This window comes from Balaenoptera borealis, assembly GCF_965194805.1.
Source record: "Balaenoptera borealis genome assembly, chromosome: X".
NCBI lineage: Eukaryota > Metazoa > Chordata > Mammalia > Artiodactyla > Balaenopteridae > Balaenoptera > Balaenoptera borealis.
The window spans coordinates 109,030,684-109,048,463 of record NC_138881.1 but is presented as its reverse complement, the minus strand read 5'-3'; the positions used below and the strand labels follow the sequence as shown (position 1 = coordinate 109,048,463).

At 43.3% G+C, this 17,780-nt stretch overlaps 2 protein-coding genes across 2 annotated transcripts in view; one reads left to right on the top strand and one right to left on the bottom strand.

The window, feature by feature from the left end:
- Positions 1–1,676: 1,676 nt before the first annotated feature.
- The window catches only part of SLC25A14 (solute carrier family 25 member 14), a 55,920-nt gene continuing 39,816 nt past the window's right edge, over positions 1,677–17,780 (bottom strand). Inside the window, exon 12 of the transcript XR_014239738.1 lies at positions 1,677–11,939. The gene's annotated coding sequence lies outside the window, so the exon portion shown is untranslated. The remainder of the gene's footprint in view (positions 11,940–17,780) is intronic.
- GPR119 (G protein-coupled receptor 119) lies at positions 11,930–17,769 on the top strand. The gene has a single exon (XM_082377966.1). The coding sequence runs from the start codon at positions 12,994–12,996 to the stop codon at positions 13,999–14,001; it is 1,008 nt and encodes a 335-aa protein (XP_082234092.1). The 5' UTR covers positions 11,930–12,993; the 3' UTR covers positions 14,002–17,769.

The following is a 17,780-nucleotide window of genomic DNA, read 5'->3' as shown; positions in this document are numbered from 1 at the left end:
CCACCAATAACATTCATTTAGCACCCATTGCATGCAGAGCTCACTTCTAGGTTCAGTGGGTAATGCTAAGGAAACTGAAGGCAGTCCCCACATTCAAGGAAAAGCTGAGCAATATATCTAGCCAAATTCATCTCTTCACTTCCCACCACCACACCACATCCCAAAACAGCCTTCCCTCACATCAAAACAGCCTTCCCTCCTGACTTCTCGATTTCAGGCAATGTTATCACCATTTTCCTGGTTGCCCAGGTTCAAAAACAGGGATGTCATACTTCAGTCTTCCCTATTACTCATCCAAAAATATATATCCAATCACCAATTCCCAATAATTGTGCCACTGCAGTGTCTATAAAACACATCCTGTCTACTCTCAGTGGTGTTCCGAGTCATTGTCACATGCCTCCCAGCTCTTTCAGTACTCTTATAACTGCCCCAGCCCCTATTCTCCAGTCTTTTCTCCCACTGCGCCTCACCATGAAGCCTCAACTTCAGCCAGGCTCCACTTCTATCCATTCCCTCAAGGGCCCCTTTCATTATCCAATCCAGATACCTCTTCTGAGAGAGCCCCATATCCCTGGGCCACTCGCCTCTCTCTAACTGAAACCTGCCCAAGCTCCAAACTCTCATCAAGGCATCTCTCATGCAGGAAACCTTTCCTGACCTTGCCAGCCTGCAGTGATGGCTCTCGCTTCTGAACTCTGCAGCACTTCGCCGCTCTTTTATGTTCTCCCCCCAGAAAGACTGTGAGATCCTAGAAGGTAAAGACTGCATCTTTAAGCTCTCAGCACCTCAAACCTCAAACACTTTCCTGCACACATAGCAAGCACACAATACACTTATTGGTTAATGAAACTGAAAACACAACTATGGTTACCTTTAGGGAAACAGATGAAGGTAGGGGGAAAGAGGCTTTTATTTTCCCATTGTTCCTTTCTATACTGTTAGAATTTTCTTACCATTATCCAGCTATCTTACCTTTATCACATTTTTTTATTGCCATGTTATCTTGGCAGAAAGACCATGATCTTAATTTTCTTGATTTGTCTTTTATTCATTCATTCAACAAATATTTATTGAGCAACTATTATATGCTAGACACTGTTCTAAGTGCTGGGGTTATAACAGTAAACAAGGCAAGTGGAATTCCTGTCCTTATGGGGTTTACATTCTTGTTGGGGAAGAAGGAAAACAGACATATAAATATACATTCGATGTTGATAAATGCTATGAAGGAAAAATAAAGCAGCATTAGGGGGCAGAGAGTGAGAGAGTGTTGGTATTTTATAAAGGGTGTCAGTCAAAGAAGCCCCCCTGATACAGTGACATGGAGGCAGAGATCTGCAAGGAGATGGGGAGCAAGCCATGGGGGTATCTGGGAGAAGACTGTTCTAGGTAGCAGGAACAGTACGTGCAAAGGTCCTGAGACAGGAGTGTGTTTGAGAAACAACAAGGAGGCCAGAGTGACTGGAGAGGAGCAGGCAAGGGAAAGAATGACAGATTTTTGTTTATTTAACAAAATCCAATTTAGTACCCACCATGTACCAGACATTGTTCTAGGTACTTTACACATATTAATTTATTTACTTCTGACAACAACCCTATGAAGGAGATACTGTAATCCCCATTTTGCCGATGAGGAAACTGAGGCACAGAGAGGTTACTATGAAGGAGATGCTGTAATCCCCATTTTGCCGATGAGGAAACTGAGGCACAGAGAGGTTAAGTCACTTACCCTAGGTCACACAATGGGAGAGCCAGGATAGTGTGGCTCCAAAGTCTGTACCCTTAGCCATTATGCACAGGATAAGTGGGGGTCAGGGGAGCAAATCAGGCATGGCCATGTTGGGTGGCAACTTTGGATTTAACTCAATGTGAGGTGAGAAACCACCGAAGGATTTTAGTCTGACTTACATTTTAGCAGGATCACTTTGGCCACAGATTGGAGGTGGCCAGGGGCGGGGAAGTGGGGAGGAATGCCTAAGGTAGAAGCAGGAAGACTAGTTAGGAAGCTCTGCAATAATTCAGGCAAGAGATGTTGGTGGTTTGCCTCAGGGTGACAGCAAAGGAGGTGGTATTCCATGCTGGTATCTTTTTAAGCTAAAAAATATATTTAAAAAAATAAATAAGAACACATCTAACACCAACATAAAGTCATATCCTGTGTTTGCGAGTGTTTAGGTGCTGGGCTAGATGCTGGGGATACTACAGTGAACAAGACCACAAGACACCAGCTCACAATGTTGCCAGACAGTTACATATGTGAATAAATATAACACAAAAGGATGAGTGTCATAATGAAGACATGAGTGAAATGCTATTGGAACTAGATAAGGAATCGGTTAATTCTGATTGCTTGGGGTCAGAGGGAGCTGGGGATGGAAAGCAGATTGTCGTGTAAAGATACAGAAAGGCAGGTAACAGTTGAGCTGGACCTTGAAGGCAATCACCATGCAGGTGGAAGATAGGGGATGGGTGCCATGCAGAAAGAGCATTTCAAGCAGAGGAACCAGCAGAAGAACCACCAAAGGCAAAAGCATCAAAGTGTGAAAAGTGTATGGTGTATTTACAATGCCAAGACATGGAAGCAACCTAAGTGTCCATCAACAGATGAATGGATAAAGAAAATGTGGTATATATATATATATACACAATGGAATACTACTCAGCCATAAAAAGAATGAAATAATTCCAAGTGCAGCAACATGGATGGACCTAGAGATTATCATACTAAGGGAAGTAATCCAGAAAGAGAAAGACAAATATTATATAGGTAAACAACAAGGACCTACTGTATAGCACAGGGAACTATATTCAATATCTTGTAATAACCCATAATGGAAAAGAATCTGAAAAAGAATATATATGTGTATATCATTCACTTTGCTGTACACCTGAAACTAACACAACATTGTAAATTAACTATACTTCCATTTTTAAAACGTGTATAGTGTGACCAGGGGATGGAATGGGGGGCAGGGCATCCTATGAAGATGGAAGAGTTCAGGCCATTTTGTGAAGGGCCTTGTAGATGAAGCCAAGAAAGTCAGATTCCATTCTTTTACATGTAGCTGTCCAGTTTTCTCAGCACCACTTACTGCAGAGGCTGTCTTTTCTCCATTGTATATTCTTGCCTGCTTTATCAAAGATAAGGTGACCATATGTGCGTGGGTGTATCTCTGAGCTTTCTATCCTGTTCCATTGATCTATATTTCTGTTTTTGTGCCAGTACCATACTGTCTTGATTACTGTAGCTTGGTAGTATAGTCTGAAGTCAGGGAGCCTGATTCCTCCAGCTCCATTTTTCTTTCCCAAGATTGCTTTGGCTATTCGGGGTCTTTTGTGTTTCCATACAAATTGTGAAATATTTTGTTCTAGTTCTGTGAAAAATGCTGTCCATCGACAGATGAATGGATAAAGAATATGTGGCACATATATACAATGGAATATTACTCAGCCATAAAAAGAAACGAAATTGAGTCATTTGTAGTGAGGTGGATGGACCTAGAGACTGTCATACAGAGGAAGTAAGTCAGAAAGAGAAAAACAAATACCGTATGCTAACACATATATATGGAATCTAAAAACAAAAAAATGGTTCTGAAGAACCTAGGGGCAGGACAGGAATTAAGACGCAGAGGACATAGAGAATGGACTTGAGGACATGGGGAGGGGGAAGGGTAAGCTGGGACGAAGTGAGAGAGTGGCATGGACATATATACACTACCAAATGTAAAATAGATAGCTAGTGGGAAGCAGCCACATAGCACAGGGAGATCAGCTCGGTGATTTGTGTCCACCTAAAGGGGTGGGATAGGGAGGGTGGGAGGGAGACACAAGAGAGAGGAGTTATGGGGATATATGTATACATATAGCTGATTCACTTTGTTATACAGCAGAAACTAACACACCATTGTAAAGCAATTATACTCCAATAAAGATGTTTTTAAAAAAGTCAGATTCCAGCCTGTAGGCAATGAGAGGTGATCATATGGCTCAGTCATTCAGTCATTCAGCCAACCAACAAGGCAGCTGCTTTTGTTGAGGACCTGCTATACGCAGATACTGCATTAGGTACTGAGAATACAAAGGTGAACATGCTCAGTCTCAAGGGAAAACATATATGTGGGGGGAAAAAATACAATCCCGGTATTCTCCCTTAACCCTGGGAATGAAATGGTCACTTTTATTTTAGATCACCTTGGAACCACTATGGAGAATAGACTGAAGGTGCACGAGTTTTTATGTTGGGAGAGCAGTTGGCTGTGATGGGCAGGACCAAAGTCAACAGACTTCAGTGGCACAGTATGTTGATTGAAGTAAATGTGGGTGGTGAGGAAACGTCTAGGGATGACGCTTAGGTTTCTGGTTCAAGACTAGCTGGGTAGTGGCATTCTTCCGAGGCAAGAAAGGCAGGGAGGAAGACTGGTTTGGGAGAAAGATTATGAATTTGTTGGTAAACTGTTGAGTCAAAGTGCCTGAGGAGCCAACAAAGGAGATGAGGAGGAGGATGACAGATGAAGATGAAGCAGCAGGAGAAAGTAGGATTCAAGAAGAGTGAAAGGTGATCAACATTGTCAGACACTACAGAAAAGGTCTCTTGGTAGAAGCACCTTTAATTTTTCAGTGTTTTCGTCCACTTATTTCAATTGATCCAAAAACAATGTCACCATCAGGAAGGCTGACTCAAGAGGACCCATAGATCTAAGCAGCATGCCATCCTGTACTTACCTGCTCCCACACTGGAGACTTAGGGGTAATGCTGCTTGATGGAAGCAAAACAGAAGCCTAAAAAAATGGATGCAGGCCACACTTTACTTGAGCTAAAGAAAGCTGTTTAAATGTATTTGTTTAAAAGATCTGATCCTGATTTGTAGGTTTCCTGGAGGACTAAAGGGAATAAGAAATGATGCATTGTGTTAACAGAGGATCTTATCATCTCTTCCTGGGATATTAACTTGAATCCATGCGTGGGCTTCAGGGAGTCTATGAAGACCCTGAATTTGTTTGTATGATGTGTATGTACATGAACATGTGCATTGTTTAGAAGGAGGTCCACAGCTTCCGTCAGATTTTTAAAAGGTTCTATGATTCAAAAACAACAGCTAGGAGAGGGTATGAAGAAAAGGGAACCCTCCTACACTGTGGGTGGGAATGTAAATTGGTGCATTCACTATGGAGAACAGTATGGAAGTTCCTTAAAAAGCTAAAAACAGAGTTACCATATGATCCTGCAATCCTACTCCTGGGCATGTATATCTGGAGAAAACCGTAATTCAAAAAGATACATGCACCCCAATGTTCACTGCAGCACTGTTTACAATAGCCAAGACATGGAAGCAACCTAAATTTCCATCGACAGATGAATGGATAAAGAAGATGTGGTATATATATACAATGAAATAGTACTCAACCATGAAAAAAGAATGAAATAATGCTGTTTGCAGCAACATGGATGGACCTAGAGATTATTATACTAAGTGAAGTAAGTCAGACAGAGAAAGACAAATATCATGTATCACTTATGTGTGGAATCTAAAAAATGATACAAATGAACTTACTTACAAAACAGAAATAGACTCACAGACATAGAAAACAAATTTACCTTTACCAAAGGGGATAGGTGGGTGGGGAGATAAATTAGGAGTTTGGGATTAACATATACACACTGCTATATACAAAATAGGTAAACAACAAGGACCTACTGTATAGCACAGGGAACTGTACTCAATATTTTGTAATAACTTAGAAAAGAATCTGAAAAAGATTATATATGTGTATAAATATATGTATGTATGTATAACTGAATCACTGTGCTGTACAACTGAAACTAACACAACATTGTAAATCAACTATACTTCAGTTTTTAAAAAATACCACAATAATAGCTAAGGATAACTGCCTTAGATAAGCACCTTTGATTATCTGTGAATACCGTCATCCACAGATAATTGAGAGCAGTCTGCAAAGCTTAGCAAGAAGGTGTTGCAGGAGAACTGGCATGAGTTATGTGAGTCACCCCTATGGGCTCCCCGCCAGGCTCAGCACAACTGTTGGCCCCTGGCAATGTGATGCTTTAGGTAAATCCCAAGTAACTGGACAGAGAATCCCGAACTCCCGAGGAGCAAGAGGCCAAGTTGCTTCCAGGGGTGAGTATGCCTTCTAGAAGACACACAACAGATGTCCTTTTACCACCCGGCTGTCATTTTCCCCTTCCTCCACTGCCCAGAGCAGCAGCTTTCCACACGTCAAGCACCAGAAATTTCAGAAGCAGCCAAGATTTCTGATAAGCTGACTTTGAAAGCAGAATCCAGTTCCAGAGAAGAAAGTGAGAGAGTAAAGAAGAAATTGCTGGGGGAGTAAATGGCTCTGATCCAAGAGGAGCCCCCTGTAATCACAAATCACATTTACTCTAAATCCATGATGTTAAATCCTCATTGGCAGGCAGGGCTATGGAGTGTGTGTGCTGAGCTGAACTGAATGGGACAATCAGAGCAGATGGGGTGAGGAACAGAGCTGGGCCAATCCAGCTGGAGCTGAATGGAAAAGCATTTTTGAGGGATGACAGGAGCCTGCCTGATCAGGTCAATCTCCAAACCAATGACTAGTGCTCCACTCCCTATTCTCCAAAATGTTCCCTGCATGATCAGCTTTTACTGTCCTCATTTTCTCTATTTGAGCCAGACTTTTTCTGGGGTGTTCTGTTGCTGAGCCATATCACAGAATGACATATCGAGACCAAGGTGAAGAAGCTAGTTAGCAGGAATGATCCAGAAACACTGATCCAGAGAGTCTGCAGATTAGGGAAAGGAGCGGGTGGGCCACAGGGCAGAGAAGCCAGATCACTGAGACACATCATTGAAAAGACTAGATCAGATGGGCGATCAGAGAGACAAGCTGAGGGGCAAGTAAAGCCCTCAGAAAAGCAGCACAGGACGGGCCTGTCTTGGCTCAAGTCACAATGACATTGCATGTAGGCTGGCAGCATTCTTCTTGTATGTGGTGAGGGCTAGCATCCTTCATGAGGCTGGGCACAGGTTTTCAAAGCCTTCAGATGATGCCACACAGCTTTCACCCTTTCTCTGGTCAGCAATTTACATTTCTGTAATAACGTTACAATTCTGAAGAGACCAGCTGACAGAGTTAGAAGAATATAGACTCTGAGGCTTGGCAGACCTGGGTTCAAACCCCAGTTCCACCCCTTGCTAGCTGTGGAACCCTGAGCAGTTTAATTAGCTTCAATGAACTTCCATGTGCGTTGGTGATAATATCATCTCACAGGGATATTGTGAGGAATAAATGAGATCACGCATGTAAAGTGTGTGTGATAAAATGTAGGTATTACTAATATTAACAATAATCTTCTCAGATTCCACATACCCCCAGGCATTGTTACAATCCCCCACCCCTTCTGCAACCCCCAAATCTTACCCCCAGATCTTCCTCAGGAAACAGTTGGAAATGGCTGTCTGAGAATACGTGTGTGTGCATTTCTGTATAGTCCGAAAAAGGCCTTTGCAAACTAGTGCCTGAGTTGGAATAGGAAGGTGGAGTTTTGAGGAGGTTTTTTCTTTTGAAATTACATGAATACATCCTCACTGTGAGAATATATAACAAGTAAGAAGTATTCAAAGTAAATCGTGATGGTCTTTCTTCACCCCCCATCAATCCCACTCCCCTCCTCACAGTTATTCACTCACTGCTAACAATCTCCTCTCTATACATTTAGCTGAGGTTTGGGGTTTTATTTTCATAAGTGGGTTCAGACTCTACATATTGATGTGTGACTTGATTTATCAACCAACAACATGTCTTGGAGGTCTCTCTGTGTCAGGACATATAAACCTATCCCATTCTTTTCACACCACTGCATAATATTTCACAGTAATGGATGTACCAGTCTACTCATTCAGGAAGAGATATTAAAGTCCTGGGCAAGATGCAGCTAAACCATCACCGGCAGATGGCTGGTCTAGGCACCATGAGAAATCAGGTGTGACTTGTCTTGAATATCTTCCTAGAGCTCCTCTCCCACGAGCCTGGCTCCAAAGCCAGGCTCTGTTGAAGCCTGGCATCTCCTGCACTCCCATTCCAGCTGAAACCTGTGGCCCTTGGTCCCATTCCCTCGGGGTGGATGAAGCGCCCTGTTGCATCCTTGGTGACAGCTCACCATGACCAGCCTTTAATGCATTCGTTATAGGATAGTTTGACCAGAGAATAAGCCCTTTCATTCTTCCCTTTCTCAACCCCAGCTTGTTTGCCTTGTCAATGCTCCACACTGGAGACTCAGGGTCCTCAGTCTGCTCCAGGACCGTAAGGACCAGCAACCAACCTCCCAGGAAGGAACCATGTTCTCTGTGGCTATGACCTAGGACACACAGCTGAGACCAGGTGGTAGTGTGGGAAAGGGGGTAGAAAATACCAAGGGGAACACAGAGATGGGGGTAGCTAAGAATGAAGGGAGAGAGCTAAGGGAGACTCTTGGAGGCCCATCAAAAACAGATTGTGTAGGGAGTGAAAGACAAGTGAAAGACAATTCAGTGGGAATAATGATGTTTTGCACCACTGCAGAATCTCCTTCTAAGGCCCTTCTGACAGGTGGGCATTCATCTTTTACTTGCATACTTCCAATGACAGAGAGTTCACTATTTTCCAAGGATGCCTAAATTAGTTTGAATCAGCGTGTGGGTTCCTGAGACAGAAAACAGGAAAGTGTTAATGGCTAAAAGAAAACAAATAACTGTCTAGGGTATGAGCAAAGGAAGAGTAGACTGAGAAGAGCATCTGTTGGGGATGGAGGGAAAAGAGACCTGGGCAGCAGAGAATACTGGTGCGATAGGCAGAATAATGGTCCCCACACCACCAAAGATGTGCACATTCTAATCCCCAGAACCTATGAGTATTTTACCTTACGTGACAAAAGGCACTTTGCAGATGTGATTAAGGATCTTAATATGGGGAGGATGTCATGGATATCCGGGTAGACTCAAAGTAATCACAGGGTCCTTTAAAAGAGGGAGGCAGAAGGGTAAGAGTCAGAGGAGATGTGATTATGGAAGCAGAGGTCTGAGTGATGTGCCATGAGCCAAGAAATGTGCTCAGCTTCTAAAAGCTGAAAAAGACAAGGAAATTATTCCCCGCTAGAGGCTCCCGAAGGAATGCAGCCCTACCAACACCTTGATTTGAGCCTGTGGGACCAGTTTGGGACTTCTGATCTTGAGAACTAAGATAATAAATTTGTGTGGTTTAAGCCGCTGTGTTTGTGGTAGTTTGTTACAGCAGCAAAATGAAACCAATACAACCAGGCACCTGACAGTAGAAGAGAGGAAAGGACAACTTTAACATGCCTACAGATCACCTGGAGATCTTGTTCAAATGCAGACTCTGCATCAGTAAGTCTTGGGCAGGGCCTGAGATTTGCATTTCTACCAAGCTGTCAGGTCATACCAATGTTCCTGATCTGATACACCCTTTGATTAACAGGAGGATAGAAGAAAATCAAGAAAAATACCTGTGTAACATTTTACTGTTCATAAAGCCTTTTTGCATCCATCATATCTCATTTTTATCATACCCACAACACTGAGAGGTAGGTATTATTGTCCCCATGTCACACATGAGGAAGCCAAAGCTAAATCAGAGAGGTGAAGTCACTTGTCCACACAAAAGCACAGAAATAGCGTCAGGCTGGCCCCCAGGTGCCCTGACTCCAGAGCCTGTGCTTCTGCCATTTGACAGTGGTTCCCACCCCTGGCTGAATATTAGAATCACCTGTGGACCTTTTAAAACTCCAGTTGCAGAGGTCAAATCCCAGACTAATGACATCAGAATCCCTTGGTGTGTGACCCAAACATCACTAGTTTTGGAATCAACAAGTGATTCCACTGCACAGCTAAGGTTAAGAACCGTTTCACTAGAGCATTTCACTAGAGCAGCTTCAGCATCAGCATCACCTAGGAACTTGTTAGAAATGCAGATTCTTGGGCCCACCCCAGAACTAACACATTCAAAATTCTGGAGGTGAGGCTCAAGAATCTGGGTGTTGGGCTTCCCTGGTGGCGCAGTGGTTGAGAAACTGCCTGCTAATGCAGGGGACACGGGTTCGAGCCCTGGTCTGGGAAGATCCCACATGCCGCGGAGCAACTAGGCCCGTGAGCCACAACTACTGAGCCTGCGCGTCTGGAGCCTGTGCTCCGCAACAAGAGAGGCCACGATAGTGAAGAGGCCCGCGCACCGCGATGAAGAGTGGCCCCCGCTTGCCGCAACTAGAGAAAGCCCTCGCACAGAAACGAAGACCTAACACAGCCAAAAATAAATATAAAAATAAATAAATAAATAAGAGATTACTATTAATTAAAGAAAAAAAATTAGATGCAAGAGCATAAGGGAATTGAGATTAAAATAAAATTCACATTTAAAAAAAAAAAGAAAAGAATCTGGGTGTTAACCAGCCCTCCAGGGGATTCTGATGCACTCTTGAGTTTTAGCATGGCTTTGAAAAGGGCCACCTTGACTCCACGCATAGAGTCAAGGGCTGGGGAAACAAAAGCACACCTTAGATCCAGGTATAAAATTAGGCCAGGTGCTAAGCGACTGAAACCAGCCTCCTAATGGATGTACCAAAGAATAAAAACAGTTCTCAGGTTGGCAACCAGAATACCAAGTCCCCACGCCACAACCTTTCTGATCCTTTGTAAGAGAGACATCTGCCGAAGGCCCTCTCAGACTGTCAAAACATCCTGGAATATAATATTTGCTTCCAACTCTGCACCTTGCTCTTCACTCCCTCACTTAAAACACTAACCTTTCCCATTTGTGCTCTGACCTGAACTGAGTAAACAAGCTTCTAACCACTCTTCTCCCCACCCCTCTCTTCTTGGTATCCAAGATGAGAGTAGCAGGCAAAAGGTTAGTTCTAATGTACCCGAGCAAATGGATATACAATCTAAAATAGCAGTGAGCTACACAGCCGTCCTCCCTGGGCCCATCTCACCTGCCTCAGCAACACTGCCGCCCTTTGGCCTAACTCTATCCCTGGAAAATGGAAAATTCCACAACCAAACATTAGAGTAGATACTTTCCAGAATGGAGCTCACCTCCCCTTCTCCTGTCCCAGAGATACCTCAAGTCTACAGGATCAAGAAAAACAAGGTTAATATGATCCTGCAATCACACTCCTGGGCATATATCCAGAGAAAACTCTAATTCGAAAAGATAAATGGACCCCAATGTTCACTGCAGCACTATTTACAATAGCCAGGACATGGAAGCAACCTAAATGTCCATCGACAGATGAATGGATAAAGAAGATGTGGTACATACATACAATGGAATATTACTCAGCCATAAAAAAGAATGAAATAATGCCATTTGCAACAACATGGATGGACCTAGGGATTATCACACTAAGTGAAGTAAGTCAGAAAGAGAAAGACAAATACCATATGATATCACTTATATGTAGAATCTAAAATATGACACAAATGAACTTATCTACAAAACAGAAACAGACTCATAGACATAAAGAACAGACTTGTGGTTGCTAAGGGGGAGGGAAGGTGGGGAAGGGAGGGATTGGGAGTTTGGGATTAGCAGGTGCAAACTATTATATATAGGATGGATAAACAAGGTCCTACTGTACAGCATAGGGAAATATATTCAATACCCTGCAATAAACCATAATGGAAAAGAATATGAAAAAGAATGTGTATATATGTATAACTGAATCAATTTGCTGTACTGTAGAAATTAACACAACATTGTAAATCAACTATACTTCAATAAAATAATTTTTTTAAAAAAAAGAAAGGCAAGGCTACAGGATCGAGAAAGTAGAAGGCAGGGAATTTCCTGGCGGTCCAGTGGTTAGGACTCCACACTTCCACTGCAGGGGGCACGGGTTCAATCCCTGTTCAGGGATCCTGCATGCCTCACGGTGTGGCCTAAAAAAAAAAAAAAAAAGAAAGTACAAGGCTGGCAGCCACAACTCATGACCAGAGACATGGTCCAACATAGTGCAGAAAAAGTTCTCAGTGAGTATACCCATTAGACAGCAGCTCTCGACAGGGAGTAGGCTCTATTCTAAACTGAATGACAGCTAGTAACAATTCTATTTTGCTTTTCCTGCCCTTCTGAATCCTCAACTAATCAAGTTCTGAGGGATGAGAAATAGGGGACCAGCACACCCTATTTGAAAGAATTAGAATCTGAGGTGTTAGGACACAACAGGTAGAGCTGATTCACTTTGTTATAAAGCAGAAACTAACACACCATTGTAAAGCAATTATACTCCAATAAAGATGTTTAAAAAAAAGAAAAAAAAGAAACAGCCTAAGCGTGTGGTAACACCCCTGAAAGTATGCTGGACCCTAAAAGAGCTTGCCTGCCCCACTTCCCACTTCAACTGATTATGATCATCTTGCTTGATTAAAAGAAGTCATAATAGTAACTGAGAATTCGTTATTAAGCAAATGCTTAATTAAACTGAGATTAGTTGTTAAGCTAGAACTTGAGTCTTAGGAAGAAAAGAAGTGGACATCTAAGATCAAGCTATGGAGAAAGAAAAAGTGTGATTAGAGTCAATTATATCTTCTGCCAGACGGAAGACCTGATGAATGTCCGAGTCTCTCCAAACAAAGTCCTTGAAACATCAGTGAAGGGAGAGAGCCTGGCGAGACAACGGGCAGCAGGTACTTGGGAGTTGTCTAGTAACTTGGGCGTAGGAGGAGGGACTAGCTCAGGACCCAGGGAGACGTCTGCGCTGGGATTGCTGCCTTCAGAGAGTTGGAGAGGCAAGAGGCTGAGGACTGAAAACGAGACGGGGAGTGATTCTCGGTGACCAGCAGTATCCCAAAGAAAGGAAGCTGCCGGCCTGGACTGCCAGCGATGGCCGGCACTGCGTTGCAGCTCTGAACCCACTGCTCTGCCTACCCCCGTGAGAATTAGAGCTGGAGAGCCAGCATGCCCTGGTAAGTGGAAATCCTGCCACTTCAAGACATGGAGTCGTCTTTCTCATTTGGAGTGACCCTTGCTATCCTGGCCTCCCTCATTATTGCTGCTAATGCCCTAGTGGCCATGGCTGTGCTGTCGTTGATCCACAAGAATGATGGTGTCAGTCTCTGCTTCACCTTGAATCTGGCTGTGGCTGACACCTCCCTTGGCCTGGCCATCTCTGGCCTAGTCACAGACCAGCTCTCCAGCCCGGCTCGGCCCACACAGAAGACCCTGTGCAGCCTTCGGATGGCATTTGTCACTTCTTCTGCAGCTGCCTCTGTCCTCACGGTCATGCTGATTGCCTTTGACAGGTACCTTGCCATCAAGCAGCCCCTCCGCTATTTCCAGATCATGAATGGGCTCATGGCCGGGGCCTGCATTGCCGGGCTGTGGTTGGTGTCTTACCTCATTGGCTTCCTCCCACTCGGGGTCCGCGTATTCCAGCAGACCGCCTACAAGGGGCCCTGCAGCTTCTTCGCTGTGTTTCACCCACGCTTCGTGCTGACCCTCTCCTGCGTTGGCTTCTTCCCAGCCCTGCTCCTCTTTGTCTTCTTCTACTGTGACATACTCAAGATTGCTTCCACGCACAGCCAGCAGATCCGCAAGACAGAGAATGCGGGAGCCCCGGCCGGGGCTCACCGGCCCCCACGGACCCCCAGTGACTTCAAGGCTGTCCGCACTGTGGCCGTTCTCATTGGCAGCTTCACTCTGTCCTGGACCCCGTTCTTTATCACTAGTATTGTGCAGGTGGCCTGCCAGGAGTGCCACCTCTACCCAGTGCTGGAACGGTACCTGTGGCTGCTTGGTGTGGGCAACTCCCTGCTCAACCCACTCATCTATGCCTATTGGCAGAAGGAGATACGACAACAGTTCTCCCAGATGGCCCTGGGAATGAAGAAGGGGCTCGCCGCATTCCTCCTCCTTCTCTCGGCCAGGGATGGTGGCCCACAGGGGCCCAGGGAAAGTGCCCGTCACATCACCACCATCTCCCACTCAGAGCTTGATGGCTAAGATGGTAAGGGCAGACAAGTTTCAAAGTGCCTCTCTCTCCCTTCTCAGAGCCCCAGCTAGGAGATCAGATGGAGCTAGGGAAAAGAGAGCACTTGCTTCCAGCAACTGACCACCCCCTGCACCTCCTAACCTCAGACTGAGAGGTAACTAAGGCAGGGTGCTGACTTCCCCCTATAATCAGCTTCCCCATTTGCAAATCTCCATTCCTCCCTGCCCTTCTTTTGCAATGAGTCTGTTTCTTCTGTAGAGGTATACTTACTTAAAGCAAGAAGTATACTACTGGAAAGATGCTTAAACTCAAATCTTATTTTTGAATACACTAGAGCAGCACTGTCTAATAGAAGTCTAATGCAAGCCACCTATGTAATTTTAAATGTTCTAGTAGTCATGTTAAAAAGGTAAAAAAAAAAAAGAAGCAGGCGAAAATAATGTTTCATTTAACTCAATATATCCAAAACACTAATTCAAGATGTAATCAATATAAAAGATTATTACACTATTTTTTTCATGCTAAATCTTTGAAGTCTGGTGTGTATTTTACCCTTACAGAATATCTCAATTCAAACTAGCCATGTGCCAAATGCTCAAGAGCTACATGTGGCCAGTGGCTATCATATTAGACAGCACAGCACTAGAGAAATGAGGTTCTGTTCTTTTTAACTGTGTACTACAGTGATTGCTTTGGTGAAATGAGGAGTCCTGCCCTCCCTGATGTAAATCAGACATTTTATGTAGTGAGGTTGTATAAATGTAGGAACTGAATTAGATACTAAAGCTTGTCTTTTTCCACACGTCACGGTGTTCAAAACAGTGTTTCTTTGGCGAATCGCCTGTCTTGTAATTATTTCTGCTGTTACCCCTCCAACCCACCACCTTCCTAACTCTGTGGTGCCCCTTCCCCTCAGTTGGCCTCTTATGTCACTTGTAGCTACTTGCTGATGACGATGCCAAACCACAAATTCTGAGACATTGAAAGGAAAGAAAGGGAAAAAAGGGGTAGGTACCAAAAAAGTCACTGCCAAGCCCCCCACACTGGACCCACTTTGCTCCTCAGAGCTTGACCTTCTTCCATTTACTCTCAAATTTGCATTTTCCTAAGAAACTCAGTTGCATAAGAGGATGTCTCCAAAATGGCCCAAGAGACCAGCCTTATCCTGCTTTCTTGTAGGTACAGAAAATGACTGTTGGCAACTGGGAATTATACTCAGGCTCCCCCTGGGCAACCCTGGCATCAGAAACTACAAGAATAGAGTGGGGAAGAAACCCAGGAACCACGCTCAGCCTTCCTGAGCTTTCCTGTAACCCTTTCCACAACCTCCTGGTCTCCACAGTACATTCCTAGAGAGTTTGTCTCTTAAGGCCCTCAACTAGATTATCTCCCTAGAAAGCTGGTGAGTGGACAACAAAAAAGAGCAGAAGAAACCAAAACAGTATGAAATGATTTGTCTGGGATTTGGTACCAAACACAAACACAAATAGTAACTGGGTTTGGGGACAAAATTGAAAGCAGGCTCAAATCAATGCCCTCCTTATTGGTGGTTCAAAGCTTAATTTCCTGGCCTTGCTGCAAAGGACTGATCTTCCCAAGGTAACACAAGCAAAGCGGAATGGAAGCTAGTTACAGGAGAAAGGCAGGAGCTGAGGGGAGGCCAGCTGATTGCTGTGTTATGAGGTTCAGTCTAAAAAACCCTGCTATTCCTGGGAGTCAGTGTGCGCAGTGGGAAAATCACAGGCTTTGAAGTCCAACAGACCAGTGTTCAAATTATGATTCAGTCATTTAAATTCTCAAAGACACAGTTTCCTCATTTGTAAAATTGGGGTGATAATGCCTACCTTATTTGGCTATAGTGACGATTAACTCAGACAATGCATATGAAAATGCCTAGAACACCACAGCACATTGTTAGTGCTCAGAAAATGTTCTCTTCCTCTTCCTTAAAAATCCTAAAGAATAAAACATCCAGCTGACCAATCTAAGGGAATCCGTCACATCTGCAGACATTAGGAAAAATGAGTGATGAGAGGTGACTCAGGCTGGAAAAGACAAACATAAATCTAATACTTTAGCAGGATCAAGACAGAGCAGATATAAACAAGGCACTGTTATCATATTCTTGGGTTTAAGAGTAACCGCAATTAAGAACACTGTGTTTAGTAAGCCGCCAAGAGCAGAGATACAGAATGCTATGCTAAAGAGCCTAATGGCTTTCTTTGACACAGGCTCCTGTACAGATAAGGGAATGCACTGGAGTGGAGACATTCAGATTTCATTCACACATCCAATGTTGTCTCCTGATGGACTTGCAGAGAAGCCAGATCCTGTTCAGCAATTTGATCAAAACAGCCAAAAACATATTAAGACCTTGTAGGACAGAATGTAGATCAGTTGGTCCCATCTATAATCTCCATGAAAATCTTATTGTGAATCCGTTAAAAAACATTGTGACATGACTAAGTTTTATACTAATTCCTTGGGTAGCTAATGTTATGTACAGCACACCTCCGTTTCAGAGGACTACCCTCAAGAACAGTACACACAGCCCTCTGGACAGGGGCATTTTGAGTGGTTTCACAAATGTTAGAGGCAGGTTGCCCTGATCCACCAACACTCTCCTGCTTGTCCACATGACCAAAAAGCCCATCTCTGAGAGTTGGCCAGCCAGAGTTAGCCTTGGGATATATTCTCCCTATATGATGAAGTGTTTACTGGTTCACATGGGCAATGAACTTGTGACTCACTTGCTCAGTCACTGGCCAAACTAAACAGAGACCAGTGAAAACAGCAGGCTCGAGAGATACTTCAAGGACACACAGAACAAGAGGAGACATGGTGTTGACAGCTGGGCAATGAGAACAGCAATGGTCCCAAGGCCAGACCCAACCCCTTGCTGCCATCAGCCACTCACTTATTTTGTGACTCCTTCGGTACCTTCCACGTCATCCTTCAAATGGCTGGCTGGTCTGGAATCTTCTCCTTTTAATTAATAAATCTTCATTTGTTATTTCTTGCAATCATATAAACTCAATGATCGTACCTACAAGTGTCAACTGGCATTCATTCATTCATCTGTCCATCCATCTACCTACCCAACAAGCATTTATTGAGGGCTAGGTGCTAAAACTACTCCAGCTTTCCTGGATTTCTTTTAGAGCTATATATTGATGTATACATGATGTTCATTATTTTTTTTTCTGATTATAAAAGCAATTTTTTTTCATTTTAGAAATTTTTGAATATACAGAAAATCATAAAGGTACCCATAATTATACCACCCAGAGATGATCACTGTTATTTTCCTTCATCTGTTTTCTTTACTTAATATTATATTGTGCTATTTTCCTATGTCATTAAGCTTTCTTCAAAAACATGAGTTCTAAGGATTGCATGTTTTTCAACATGAGTATATAATATTTTAACCATTTTTCTATAGTTGTACATTTATGCTATTTCCAATTTCTCACTGTTATAATACCACTGTAAATACCCTTGTGTATAAATCTTTGACATGTCTGTTTAATGCTCTAAGATAAAATTCTCCAAAGTAGTATTACTAGGTCAAGGAGCATTAAACACGTAAAAGAATTTTGATTCATACTTTTGCTGGCCTTTCTTGAAGGGTAATGTTTCCCTAGGATATTTGCTATGAGAAGTCAAAAGTCAGCCATAAATGAACAGACCACAGTGATATGAATATCTCAAAGAAATAAAAGTGCATGGCTTCCTGAAAGCATAAACCATACCAAGAGAGCTGACCAGTTTTTTTTTTTTTTTAACAAAA